At 36.5% G+C, this 15,182-nt stretch overlaps 2 protein-coding genes across 2 annotated transcripts in view; both read right to left on the bottom strand.

The window, feature by feature from the left end:
* LOC122135087 (agrin-like) overlaps window positions 1-9,024 on the bottom strand; it is a 32,326-nt gene extending 23,302 nt beyond the window's left edge. The window contains exons 1-2 of the mRNA XM_042713166.1: window positions 8,867-9,024; window positions 1,251-1,475 (exon numbers count right to left, since the gene is read on the bottom strand). Of these exons, the coding sequence (XP_042569100.1) occupies window positions 1,251-1,475; window positions 8,867-9,008 (367 nt within the window). The 5' untranslated portion in view covers window positions 9,009-9,024. The remainder of the gene's footprint in view (window positions 1-1,250; window positions 1,476-8,866) is intronic.
* The window catches only part of LOC109045062 (agrin), a 267,061-nt gene that overhangs the window by 79,132 nt on the left and 172,747 nt on the right, over window positions 1-15,182 (bottom strand). The gene's annotated exons all lie outside the window — the stretch shown is intronic.

Genomic DNA, 15,182 nt, shown 5'->3' with positions numbered 1-15,182 from the left:
AAACTAGGACAAGACATGATTTCATCCACTGTGAATCGACTGGATTGTGAAAACTGGGAGTTCCACACAAGAACAGACCTACAGTATGAGAGATTGCCCTTATGAAAATTAACCATGGTTTTACTACAAATAAAACCAAAAAAACATTGTTACTATAGTTAAACCATGGTAATCACAAATTAACCATGGTTCTGCTACACTAACCTTAGTTTACCAATGGTATTTGTATTAAAACTGTGGTTATAAAAATGGTAATCAATGGTTATAATAAAACCATGGTAAATTTTCGTAAGGGTGTGGAGGAGAATATGGTGTTGTGAAACATATCCCTAAAGAATCATATCCCTCTGTCAGATACTTAGCAATGTCAGATCAAAAATGTAGCAAGTTATCACATTTTGTTCTAACCATAAAAAAAAAAAAATAAAAAATAAAAACTTTTTTCCAATGCTCACTTTTCTAGCTAGCATTGTGTTACGCTAGTAGGCTAAGTTAGCTAGTTAACCAAATATTACCAAAGCTAAAAAATGTAAGTTGCCTATATTTCTGAATGGAAACCCTTCAAATGGTTACGAAGATGGACAAAGGTCTTACGGGTTTGAAACAACATGAGGGTGAGTAATTAATGATATTTGGGGTGAACTAACCCTTTAATGTAGCTCAATGTGAATGTTTTTTTTTTTTTGTTTATAAAAATTATGGCAATTATAGCAAATAACAAGTATTAACACTAATAATGTGAGTGATACATTTTGATTCACATATTGCCTGAGCAGATCCCAAACACATGTACAAAGTAAGAAATACATCTGAGACAAATGCTATTGTTTCTCAAGTTACACTGGCACAGAAACAGTTGCTCTGTATTGGGACAACAGTGGCCCACAAATAACACCACTATCGCTCACGGCACAAACACATACACACTAAGCTGCGCACTATCACAGCTGAACACACACTTTCTCTGCGCTTTGCCACAGGGCTTCAGAGCGAAGCAGGGACGATCTTTTCATCATCCATGAAGATACAGCCTTGCCACAATACACCTGCCAGAGCCCGACAGGCAAATTGGATTTGTGGAGATTGGTATCGTGTAGGCATGACAGTACTGCTAACCTGACTTAATTTGTCCAGAGCCTTCTCACCGCAGCCATGACTAAATAAATCAAATGCGGCCGTAGGGCTCCTTTATCAGACACGCGCATGAGCTCCTGGGAGTCTATGACAACTCGGCTCTAGGAGGAACTCACCTTTCTCCTTGCAGCTGCCTGAAGAAATCTTTTTGAGCTCCAGGTTGTTCTGCAGGGCCGTCCGCTCCATCTGACACTCGCTATCGTAAGTGTGGCCGTCGCTGGCGCAGATGGGCGTACTGTCGGGCGGGCAGGAATCGGCTGGGGCGAAGGTAAACTGCTTGTAGGTCTTTGGGTTCACCCGACAGGCCATACTCAAGCTGTTCAGAGTATCACTGCAAGGATCTGAGGACAAGAGTGAAAAAAATGTGTCAGACCGAGATGGCAGTTCATGACTCTTGTTTGATGTCATTGTCTTCTGTTGATATAATGTTGATAATCTGATCTATTAGCTTGCTAGCCAAATATTGCCAAAATGTTACCAAATACTACCAAAGCTTTCTTTGTGTTTTCATTTAGGAATCAGTTAGCATACTAACAGAAAGCCTATTAGTGTAGCAATGTTCTTTTGATTACTATAATACTGCAATGTTCTTTTTTATTACCATGCTATGTTTTTGCGGTATTAGGGAAGGGTGATTCAATCTTGCACAACACGGCATCCATTCTGTTGCCTCGCAATTACATTTTTTAGGCCTTTTGTCATTATTATTTTTAGTAGCTAATAGAATAGTTTAGGTGAGATCACACTAGACTTTGTGTTCTATTCACTGCATCCAAATTTGCATACTGTGAGAGTATTTACTGCATCCGATGACAAACATCTTAAGTATTAAAAAGTAAATTCTTTATGTAAGCCAACACAGTACAAAGATGGCAATTTTGTCTCTTTTCTTTTTTTCTATTATTCAGTTCAATCATCACATTCAATTCAGAAACTAACAACTAGCATACACATTACTTTTGTCATATTTTTTATTGAACCACTGCAAAACAAACAATTTGGGTCTAGAAGTTTTTATAAGGAAATATGTTCTTATTCACATTTCCAACCCTAAAAACAACAGTAATGACAGGGAGAAAAGTGTAACAAGAGCCAAACTCAAACACGTATCGCACACATGAGCACCTTAGCTTCATATCTGGCTATTTAATAACATAATATCGAGTTTAGTTTCAACATGAATCAATCACATTTAAACTATTCTGCAAAAGTGTGTTTTTTTTTTTTTAAATGACATATTAAAATATATTTAAAAACAGAAAAGTTATTTCAAACTGTAATAATATTTCACTGTTCTACTGTATTTTTAATCAAATAAATGCAACCTTCTTTCAAAAACATTAAATACATAAATCTTACCGACCCCAAACTTTTAAACAGCAGTATACATATATTTTTCCTGAAGATCTTGATTAGATTTTTTTTTGATAAAGGTTAGATTTAAACTAGTGCTGTCAGTCGATTAAAATGTTAACTAATTATTTTCACATTTTTTTTCTGAAATTTATTCATGAATAATCCCACTTATCATTAAAGTTTTTAAATTTCACTTTCAATCTTTAAATGAATGTAGAAAAACATAAAGAAAGTATATATTTGTTTAATAGCATCTGTTTATGACTGAAGGTGAGTATCACTGATACCAATACTACTGATGTCTCTGTAATTGTTTTCTTTTTCCTAATATTTAACCATTGACTATGGCCCTTCAACATTACAGTATAATTGAGAGCTATCAATTTTAACATTTATAAGACTTAACTTCAACATCTTAACAATAACAACTTCTACTTTAAATGAACTTAAAACAATCTTTATACAAACTCTACAATAAAGGTTATATTTAACTACCTGTACCCTTCAGTAAGTCAGTAATATACAGAAATTGAATACAATTATCAAACACTAAATTATAAAATTAAATATAGATTAATCCTTTAAGCTACAGAAGTTATTGATTTAATCTTTTTTTCTTTTGTTCTCTGATTAACAGACACCACAGCAGCTGGGTTATTAGGTTATTTTAGCTGCTAAGTTAATTGCATTAAATTAATGCAGAACTAATTTTGACAGCACTAATTTAAACTCTTTAGAACAGCGCACCTCCAGGACCAGAGTTTTTGGTATCTGAGCACATGCCCTAACCACTTCTCTACAGCAACAATGCCATTTTTTGACTAGAATGTTCTGCTTTTTCAAAGCATCTTCTAGGCACTATTGATGGAGCTGTTGTCAATGGTGTGTCATTTACTGAGAAGAAATACTAAAATGTGAAAAGATAAGGGTGACAGCTGAAGGGATGGGAGTGATGAGTATGTGGGAGCTGATGGGTCTTTGTGGCTGCAGGGGGCTCCGGGCCCCGGCCCTGTATGGCAAGATCATAATTGTAATAGAAATGCCATGATGATTATTGAAATAAGTGTGACAGTTTCGCCAGCCTCCACACTTTTCAGAAATAAGACGACACAAAGGACTTATCAGCCGGTGTCGTGCTAAGACAATGCTGAGCTGCGAGTGAGTCGCACAATCACAGGAGAGAAAGAAGCATGAAGACAGAGAGAAAAAAAGACAAGAGAGACAGAGAAGAAAGGACAGAGGAAATTAGACAAGGAAGACAAAACACGTAAACAAAACAAAGAATGAGAGGAGAGGAAGAACACAGGCAAAAAAAGAGAACAAGAAAGTGGGAACAAAATAAGCGGGAAATGGAGACAAAGCCACAGAGATAGAGAGACATCATGAAAGCAAATAACACACAGATGGACACATGCACACTAGGGATGTATAAAACAACATATTTTCAGAATCAACTAGCCAGTGGCTCTTTCCTGAATGACTAGTCGACTAATTAGGCTAGAAACTGACTAGTAAGCTACTAACCCACCCTAAATGCACACAAATCAAATTCAATATTTCAGTCAATCAATCAATACATACATACATAAATAAATTCATTCATTCATTCTTAATCAGTATTTTTGTCATGTTTTACAAGAAGAAAAATATCTAAGCTTCCCTACATCCTTACTTTTAAGGATGTTTAGTTATGTTTTTTTTATATATAATTTAAGGTTACAGTCAGTTAAGTCAACCCATTCTAAATGCACACAAATCAAACCCAGTACTTCCTAGCACAAAAGAATAAATAACTAAATAAATACATGAATTAATGAATAATGTTGTATAGATGTTTTCTTTTAAATCAAGACAAAACAAAATTAGATTATTTTTGTTTCTCAAGTAAATTTATCCTCTTTGATGTTTGTTTTTTTCTGAATATTTTTGTTTCTCAGATTAATTTTTTATTGTTTTAAGGCTGCTGAGATGTCTTCCTGGAAAACCAGAAAGTCTTAATAATAATAATATATTTAATATATAATTAATATAATATATAATATATATTTGCACTGTAAAACAACATGACCTATAGACATTTTGGAGGTCACATTTCTTATTGTCTTATTTCAAATGTAAATATGCCAAAGTTTGCACCCTAAATGCACGCATATCAAGCTCAATAGATCTAAAGCTCTGAATTAAAAACAAATAAAGAGTTTGGTTTCAAAACGCAATAAACACCTTTTTTTTTTTAAATTGAGTTCCCACCAAAATCAGTATTGTATCTGGTCGGTATTGAAAGTCAATTTGTAATTTTACGCAAAATGCGATATCCGCCGTGTTACTTTGTCATGTTTTCGCCCTATCTTTCCAAACTGTGACAAACACCAGTCTCCCTTCTCTGCAGAATGCGATACATCCACTTAACCAATCGCAGCGCACCATTCCACGCATTGTAAACAGTAACTGTCAAGTAATATCGCATTCATAATCGCAGATGAGTCGATTTCGATTATGAACGCAATATTGCATAGCTTGTCAGTAATCTATGGCTCTGTGTATTAAATGCTGCTCCATCTGAAAGCACGTGATGGAAATTTACTATTAATCACAGAACCGGCTTTACTGACGAGATGCGCATGACAATCGCAAGTGATTTATCGTGCAGCCCTGAAAAATGAATAATTTTTGAAGCCAATGATGAACCTGTGGTGGTTTCTGCGGTGGGGAAAGAAACGTAAGCTATTAATAAGATTAGTATTGACCAAATTCTGATGCTGTAATGTGGATCAGCTTATTACTTTGTTATGTATTTTCAACACTTTTAATAAGAAAAATAACTTTTATATTGATTCAATGGATTTATTGCATTTTGGGGGAAAAATATTGTTTTATAATAAATCTTTGAAAATCAAAATCTGGATTTAAATTTTTAATGTTATTATAACCTAAAGATGCTTTGTGAAAGTTTGAAATAGAAAATATTGGTTTTCATCTTGCCAGTTTCTTGGTAAAAATTTTTATTTTTAAAATTTTGATATTGGTTTTATTGTTTTTAGTTTTTCCAGTTTCTTGGTAAAAAACAAAAAGCATTAAGCATAAAAGCCCAAGTAGAGAAGCAGGCTGACAAAGTGTTGGCTGCCAGGTCAGAGACTGGTGTATACTAACACAATAATATGACGGCTCTCAAAGGAGGGGAGTATGGAGCTCGACCAAAACGGTCCAGCACAATGCGGGCAGTGCCTCCAACAACATCTCGCCATGCAAGCCAGCCATTACCACTGGAGAAACCATTAGCTCCCATTAAGAGAGGCCGGCTGGAGCCAGCATTCAGTGTATCGCTGCCTAACAGTACCATGCAGGGTTGGCTGTAATTAGCCCGACACACTGAGCCCCGCTCCAGCAGGGAGTGTGTATGAGGCCGCTCCATTAGTCCACACCCTGTATCTGTGCGCCTGACAGTTGCTGGCCAAGACCTTAATGCATGTTTTGGAGGAACAGTAGCTGTAGCCGCTATTTACGGGAATGAATGTGTATACAGAGCTGGCCAAAAAATGTGTCTAAGTGTGCTTTGAAAGAACAGTGGCCCATGTCCTGCTGTACGATTGATTGTGGGTTTGTTTGTTTTGTTCCTCAATTCTCTGTGTAGAACAACAGTGTTTTTCTGTAGGGTTGGTTGTGGGTTTGTTTGTTTTGTTCCTCAATTCATTGTTTTTTTTTATAGAAAAAACATGTACACATCCTTAAAACAAGATACATTTACTTGAGAAGCCTAACTAAAGTAGTTGTTAAAATGTTTAGATGTGCTTTCCTGAAATACAAGTCAATACAAGACAAAAAAAAAACCATTATTTTTGCTTTTCTAGCAAATGTATTGTCATTTAAGGTTGAGATGTTTTCTTTCTTTCTCAAGTTAAATTTATCTTTATGAATTTATATATATATATATATATATATATATATATATATATATATATATATATATATATATATATATATATATATATATATATATATAGTATTAGGCATGTTTACATATGTTTTCCTGAAAAAAGATGCGATCTAAAAAGATGCGATAATTTTTATAATATTTTCTTCTTATAAACGTTTTAACATTTATTATTTTTGTTACTCAAGTAAACTTTTTTTTTAAAAGATGTTTAGATATGTTTTCCTGAAAACAAGACAAAATAATAATTTATTTAAATAATAATTACTGCTTTTGCTTCACAAGTAAATTTATCCTCTTTTAAGGATGTTTTTCTTGCAAAACAAAACAAAGGTAATGAATACTTCTGTTTCAAAACATTTTCTTATGTTAAGGATGTTTAAATATTTTTCCTTGAAAACAAAGCATATGATTATATGCAGTGAAAGACAGTAATAAAACATGACTTGACTTTTTTTGTGATGTCATTTTTCTTATTCAGTCTTATTTAATATCATTCTTATTTTCAAACAATACAAGTAAATGTAGTGTCCTTCAGTGATAAAAATACCATTTGTAAGTGTTGACTGAGTCAGTAACCGCAAGGATGGTGTCTCTAAGTTAGATCTAGAGTTGTTGATGTCTGTCCTCCTTGGTGCTTTGTACTCTCGAGGGGGTTAAAAAAAAAAGACACTCTCCCAAGAGCCGCAGAGAAACATACTCCACACGTCCTCTGGGACCCGAGGCATTCATCTAGCCCTGCCACCCAGAGAGCCATCATTTACAAGAGGTGACTTCCCTCCGAGTCTGTCTGCCTCGCTCTGCCGCAGGAAACACCACAATGTCACACTCCCCATACAAGACACAAGACTTGCTTTCAGAAAGTTTATAAAAAATACAGCAAAAATCATCTTCTGAACTGGTACTTTTATCTTGTTTCTTAGTTGTTGTTTTTCTTTTAAATATCTCAGCATAAAACACTCATAAAACACAAAATATATTTTCAATAACGTTTATGTTTCTAGCCCCATGGGCAGAAAGCTCTCAAACTCCTGTTAGATTTGTGCACTGGAACAATTCCAATGCCAGTGAAGTAAGAAAAATATACTTACTTTAAAGAAAAACTCTCTTAAAAACAAGTTTCACTATCTTCAATATCTAAATTGATCTTTTTTTAACTGAAAAACAAGACAAAAATGCAGATTAAGAAAATGATTTTTTGGCACTGCAGACTTGGCTGTGATTCATCTAACCATCCTACATTTTTAACAAGAGTCCAATAATGTTCAGTCAAAAAACGGCAAGGTTAAATAAGAAGGAGAGTTTGATCTTCGTTAACCAATAAGGAATAAGGAAGCAACTGAAAATGATATAATGATCAGCCTCTGAGAGTGCAGGGGTATGCTAGAGCGAATATACGGGAAACTTTCCTAACATGCCAGTTTTCTCTTAAAAATGTGAACGTGTCCAGACCTCATCACGGAGTACAGATGAATAAAAGAGATCAAAATAAAAATCTGAAATGTCAGAGAGGGGCGGAATAAGCTGAAAAAAGAAGCTGACAGCTCGTCGGCAGCGTGGAAGGGAAATGTCATTAGGCAGTGCAGGGTGGGAAGGGGGCTTTTCATGAACGACACTCTGTCCTCATGACTCAAACTCCCCACTAACATGAAAACAGCCAGGATTTAATCAAAGAAGAAGAGCTCAAAAACCCAGACAGTTAGCATGGCCAAGTGTTATGTGACAGGAGCTTTCAGCAGAATAACTGATCTGTTGAATTTTTTTTACTCAAAATTAAGCCACAATACTCTTCTACAAACATTCAGAATCCAAAATCACATAGGGGATAACACAATAAAATTGATGTGTTACATTTTATTAAATTGTAATTATTATTATTATTATTATTATTATTATTATTTATTTTTTTTATTTTTTATAATGTTCTTGTTGAACTGCGTTACTTGCATATTCATTTAATTTTATTTAATACTTTTTACAAATACATAACATCAACTTATGTTACTTTTCTGCAATGTAAAATAATTTTATTATATTGTTATTATTATCATTATTTTTTAAATAATACATAATAATAATTCATACACAATATTTCATAGTAATAATGCAATCATTATGTTCATCATACAAAACAAACAAATAAATACATATTAACTGAATTCAACATGCTTTTCTTTTGTAACAAGTTTATTTTCTCACTGCACAATTGGTATGTTTAGCTATATACTAGAGCTTGCCTATATGTTTTAAGAAGGGGCCCCCTTGTACTTTAAAAAGTAACACTTCCCAACACTGACCACAACTGCATTCTAAAAGCAGTCAAAACGACCTGCGATCACTTTGAAGGAAGCTACAATGCAAGAATGGCAAGATGGTAAACAGAACTACATGTGATAATCACAGTAAATGGAATGCTAATGATAAATAAAGGCTCAACAGACTCACCGCAGCGGCCTTGGTGATGCACACGGATGTTCTTCTGAGCGTCACAGGCTTTCATGTTGAGCTCACATTCACTTTGGTAGTCCAGGCCGTCGCTGCCGCACACCACGTTCTTGGGGACGTTCTCACAACTCAGAGGACCCATGCACTTGGCGGACAGACCGTCGTGATGACGGATGCAGGTGCTGCCAAAGCTACAGGTCACGTCGCTGCATGGGTCCTTCAGTGCTGAAAAACAAGGAAAGGAGAAAGTGAGTTTTAGAAAATGCCTGAATAACATTTGACACCATCTGAGATGTTAGTGGCTCTTAGAGTGTTGCTATGTAGTTGCTCGCTGGACTTGGTTTTTAAGTTTTAAACACTATTCTTGTGTACTTATTCATGCATCTAGCACACATGGTGCAAGATGAGTTACGTGCCAAAGTTTTTATTAATATAAATACATTTTATGAATATTAATGTTATCACTAATTACATGAATGTACTCTTGGTCGTGTTCGGATAATGGGCTGGCTGCTTGTCATGTTCACACTATAAAGTGATTTTTAAAGGTGGGAGTTCATGGGGTGAACTCCAAACACGAACACTACTACTGAGATAAGATTGGGTTAAAAATGAGGCATGGTCTCCCAGCACCTCCACACGGCTCAGACGTGCCCCGTGTCGATACAGATGGCAGAATGAAGTGGCTTAAACCCGGGCTGACGAACAGCTCAGTGCCCCAGACTTGAATATTCGGTCACAGCTGGGTGGGTGTACAAACAAGTCACTCTAATTCACCACGGACCATTTCAAGCAAGCTTTGCATTCACAAAACATTCTCAATTGCTATGCTTCAGCTACCCGTCCTAATGCTGGAGGGACCTAATCAGCTTTCTTCACTCTGAAAATAAGAAAGCACCATTTTTTTTTCTGCAAAATACTTTTTTTTAAAAAAGTCTATTTCTTATTAAACAATCCACCACTCAGGAATGAAGTTGAAGAAATGATTTTACACAAAATGAAATTTCTTTCATCATTTACTTATGTTGTTCCAAACAGATCTTAAAACCCTGGCCACTAATGCATTATATAAGTCTATTGAAGCCATATGATAAGCATGTGTGTGATGAATAGACTGCAATTTCTTCTTAAGAAAAATGTAAACAAATCACACGTGAATCAAGTTGCCAGTTTGGCCAGTGAATCAGTGGTTCTTTTAGTATATATTTGCATACTTTTATATACTTATATATTTGAATTAATGATATTTTTAAATGATCTTTTATTTTAATATTTTTTATTTGTCATGTTAAATTTTAGTAATCTCATGTGCTTGTCATCTTTATTAATTTTTGATTTAGTCATTTTAACTTCTACTTGAACTTATTTTATTTTTACTTATTGGGTTTCATGGACCATTTTTACCATTTGTATCCTTTTTGCTTTAAAGCTTTAAAGCTTACAGTTACCACTAATTGTAAATTTTATATAAAACCATGACCAGTATACTCCTCGCATGTCTCTTTATTTCAGTTTTTTTAACTGAAATGAATACATATCTCTTTTTGATACTCAGAGGAACCATCTGATTATTATCCTTATTATTTAGATGATACATATTCATGAGCCATTGACAACCCACAGAGATGCTGAAAAAGTAACGGACCGTGTCACTTCAGAGAGGGCTAGTTTTTTCATTTCCTACTGTCCTTAGACACCGCCATCGGCTCTAATTCATTCTCACTATCTCCATCCTGTTCCATCACCTCTTCTGTGCGTCATATATCAGCCTACAGTCTTTTGTGGGTTTTACTTTGTGTAAATCTGTTAAGAGAACCCCCTTGTTTAATTAAAGTTTTGTGCCTGTCTCTAAGGACCACGCTCCACAAACCCACTCACACACATGTGATAAACCTGGCAAGCGGCATCGTAAGGATAGATCAGTGGCACTTTATGTGTTGTGTGATCAAAGTGTTCATTCTCTTTTTCCTCCCTCTCTCTCTCTAAAAAAAGATGACTGTGCCTCCCTCGTCTTTGCACGTCTGAACCTCGCACTTCATCGGCCTGGGCTCGCTACCTAACCAACCACTCGCACTTCCAAAAAACTCATTGTAAATGTTTGTGTGGAGGAAGTGCTAATACACACACAAGACTCTCAAATATCTCCTCTCTCCCCTCCATAAAAATGGTTTAGTCTGATGGTTATTTGCTGCCGAGACATCAAATTGATGTCTCTGTGATGTATGTGTGCTATCAGGGATCCATTGTATGTATGTAAGTGTGTATGTGTGTATTTTCTATTTGTTATTTTGTGAAAACAAAACCAAACAAAAAACATGGCACCAGAATTTCCTAGCTACAGCCCTGTTGAGAACCTCTTGACTAATGGGTTAAATGGGTCAGTGGGTAAGAAGAGACACCCCCTTAAAAAAAAAAAAAAAACTGTGCACAACTTTTGTCATGTGACAATATGTATAGAAAAAGCAGTCAAATACAGCTGACAGCAACTGAGAGATGCACATGAAAAAATGTAACCATGCATTTTAATGCAAAAAAAATTATATTATAAATATAAATTTAAAAAAATAATGTATAATGATTTAATAATATAATAATATTTTATTGTTTTAGTTTATTTTAAATATTTTTTATTTATTGCCATATGATTCATCCCTAACATGTTGCAAATTGCGACCCCTCCCTCGCCTATGCAGTGTATTTTTTTCCCTTAAATGATAAACAAGTCTGTTTTAGTCTATGATGGCCTTTGAGATGGACTGACGCATTCCGGCACTTTCCTCATCCTCACAGTCATAACTATGGCAGCTGAGCTCTGACTCATTATTTCTGCTTCGACAGATTAGCCTCAAACCCCAAAAGCCTGCCTCTAAGACAACTGATTTCATCAGTCTGATGTAAAGCGCTTCTTTAAATCAGTTTCTGATGTGTCTGTCAGGGAAGTACACATTGAGAAGAGTCCGATGATGATTTCACATAAACAGCTTCCTTCTCAGTGGCGCTCTGTTTGTTTTGTGACAGTACGCAGAATTGCCTCTGCAAACCCATTAAATAACAGTCTGTGCTTTTCCACCTATTGTCACCGAGAGTTGATGAGTGTTGAGGAAAAGAATGAGCTGATTAAAATGCAAAAGGAATAAGGTGTGTACGTGACTCTGCTGTGTTAGCACAGATAAGCTGCCCTCTCAGGCTGAGACAAGCAGGCAAATTGCATGTTAGAATGTGACCGGTGTCGCAAGCCGAGAGGCTACGGACTGCTGGGTCACCAGGAAGATGAGCCGTTTCCTCCTCCTATGCTCTAGTGCATATTTTCAAGGACAGAAACACAGTATCCAGAGGAAAGAGTGGGAGTTTATAGTCTATTGATGAACTGGAAATGTCTCTTGCAGCCAATTAACTGCTTTCCTCCAGCTCTGAACAGGTTAGGACAGGAAGAAAGTAGGAATAATAGGAACTATACAACTAACTAATAAGCCGGCAAAAAGGCATAAACAGAGTGAGAGGAAGTAGAGACAGCTAGAGAAGCTTCCACTGATCTACCTCTCCGACAGTGCTGTGATAATGTGTTAGTGCTGGATGTATTAATGCGTAATGCATGCAGGGAGCTGTCAATGTCCGCTACGAGATCCTGATGGGATGGGCTCTGCACTGCGGGCCCCGGGCGCCCTCTCCAGCCTGACAGAAGACGAAATGTACAGTATGAGCGTGTGTATGTGTTAAAGGAACACTCCACCGTTTTTTGAAATAGGGCTTATTCACATTATTTCCTACATTTAGATAGGTGGGCAAATGCATTTTTTGTGTCAGTGCATGCATTGTTTTAGTTTGACTGGGGTCGGCGTTAGCTTAGCTTAGCACAATGAATGGAATCCTTTGTTGCCAGCTAGCATGGCCTGAGTAAAAGTGATCAAAAAAATTAAAAAAAAAACCCACCTAATTACTTCTTGTGGCCTGCGTATTCACAGCGAGTACAAATAGCGATCCAGATTAACACTAGGCGATTTCCTAGGCAGATATTGACTTGTGACTATATTATGGGGAAGCACAGGCGAAGCACTGCTGCTTAGGCGAAGCGCTGCTACTTCGGCGCAGAGATATCACGCAACACATGAAATCCCACGACTTCCGTCACATACCGGCGCGTGAATAGTACCGCTGCCTGGCTATTTTCCTTACAGTACACGAATGGCGATGAACATGGCTGATTTTGAGATAGACGAAGAGGGTGACTTCTCAGACAGTCAAATGCTAGTAGCTTTCTCCTCTCTAGTACTATTATACTAAAACTCCCGAGTCTAACTCGGTGAGAGAAATATAGTCTAGCTAACTCTACCCCTCAGTCATTTCATTTTACAGGTTCGTAGTCTAGATAGTAGTCTAGTCTATCCGTAGTCTAGTGCAGCATCTATTTTACATCCGAATAAAAAACACAGATTAACATAAGGAAGAGAAATAAAAGACAACTTACATGTTGCACTTTGTTATTCCTGTGCTTTGAAAATAGATGGGACTGCCGTATCTTTCAGACGTAGTACCGTCTTTCTGGACCCATATTCCATTTTTTCAAAGTAGTCCTCTGGTGCAAAATGTTCTTCGCAAAACACGATACTGCTTTATTTTGTTGAGAGGCGTTGAACTACAGATCTCCAGAGCTGCTAGCCATTTATTTCTCAGTTCCACATTAGATGGAATTCTGTGAAACATTACATTCATGTATGTCCTTTGCTTGTTTTCACAACCTTTTGCTATGCAGGTAATAACCATGTTTGCTGTAACTTCTCAAAATAAATCATCCCAAAAGCGAAGACACTCGGTGCAGGTCACGCCGGTATGTTCTTCTTCTTCTGTTTTTTTGACGCGTTGCACGCCGGTATGTTGACGGAAGTCATGGGATTTCATGTGTTGCGTGATATCTCTGCGCCGAAGTAGCAGTGCTTTGGCCTAAGCAAGCAGTGCTTCGCCTGTGCTTCCCCCATAATATAGTCCCAAGTCAATATCTGCCTAGGAAATCGCCTAGTGTTAATCTGGATCGCTATTTGTACTCGTTGTGAATACGCAGGCCACAAGAAGTAATTAGGTGGGTTTTTTTTTAAATTTTTTGATCACTTTTACTCAGGCCATGCTAGCTGGCAACAAAGGATTTCCATTCATTGTGCTAAGCTAAGCTAACGCCGACCCAGTCAAACTAAAACAATGCATGCACTGACACAAAAATGCATTTGCCAACCTATCTAAATGTAGGAAATAATGTGAATAAGCCCTATTTTCAAAAAACGGTGGAGTGTTCCTTTAAGGATGGCTTGAGAGGAGCTGTAGGTGGTGTCGCTCTCATCTCTTCTATTCTTATACTGTAGGAATATTATAGATTCAACACAAGTGAACCACAATTAACAGAATTTGGTGACACAGGGGCAGTTTCCCAGACAGAAATTAAGCCTACTCAAATGGCCCTCTAAACCAGATTAAAGGGATACTCCACCCCAAAATGAAAATTTAGTCAGATCTAATCAAGTCCACTACACCACTTACCCCCCATGGCACTGCAAACCCGTGAAAGCTTTGTTCGTCTTTGGAACATAAATTTAAGATATTTTGGATGAAAACCGGGAGGCTTGTGTGACTGTCCCATAGACTGAAAATTATGATGAGTAAATTACACTGTCAAGGTCCAGAAAAGTATGAAAGACATCTTCAGAGTAGTGCATCTGCCATCAGTGGTTCAAATCTGAATTTTATGAACTGAGAGAATACTTTTTGTATGCAAAGAAAATAAAAATACGGTCGTTATTCACAATTCGTCTCCGCTGTGTCTCTCCGCATCACCGTAGAGCGACATTTTGGAGAATATCCGCTGCGCTGTTTTCCTTCAAATCAAAGCATAAATAAACATAGAAAATGTATCCTTGTGTTGCGGTTGACATAGAAGACGTACAAGCTGCTTACGTTCAATTGATATTCTCTAAAATGGCGCTACGGTGATGTGGAGAGAATAGATAGGATTTTTATTTTTATTTATTTATTTTTATATCATAATTCTTAAACATAGCCTCTTCCCTCTCTCTCTCTCTCTCGTCATATATACATAAAACAGCTGCTGCTTGTGTCAACAAATGACAACTGATTGACAAGAATTTATTACAAACATATTTCTTTTATTCCACAGATGATGTGTGGTAAGCTTATTCGGCTTGCTTTAAAAAAGTGTCGCTTGCTTGTTCAGTAAAGTTTTTTTTAATAACAGTCTTTTTTTCTGCTGCCACTGTTTTCCATGGGTTTGGCTTCTCAGTTTTAAATCTTAAAACATTTCAGGTTTTTCCCT

This window comes from Cyprinus carpio, chromosome A23 (genome assembly GCF_018340385.1).
Source record: "Cyprinus carpio isolate SPL01 chromosome A23, ASM1834038v1, whole genome shotgun sequence".
NCBI classification, from domain to species: domain Eukaryota; kingdom Metazoa; phylum Chordata; class Actinopteri; order Cypriniformes; family Cyprinidae; genus Cyprinus; species Cyprinus carpio.
This window is presented reverse-complemented; position numbering and strand designations above follow the sequence as displayed.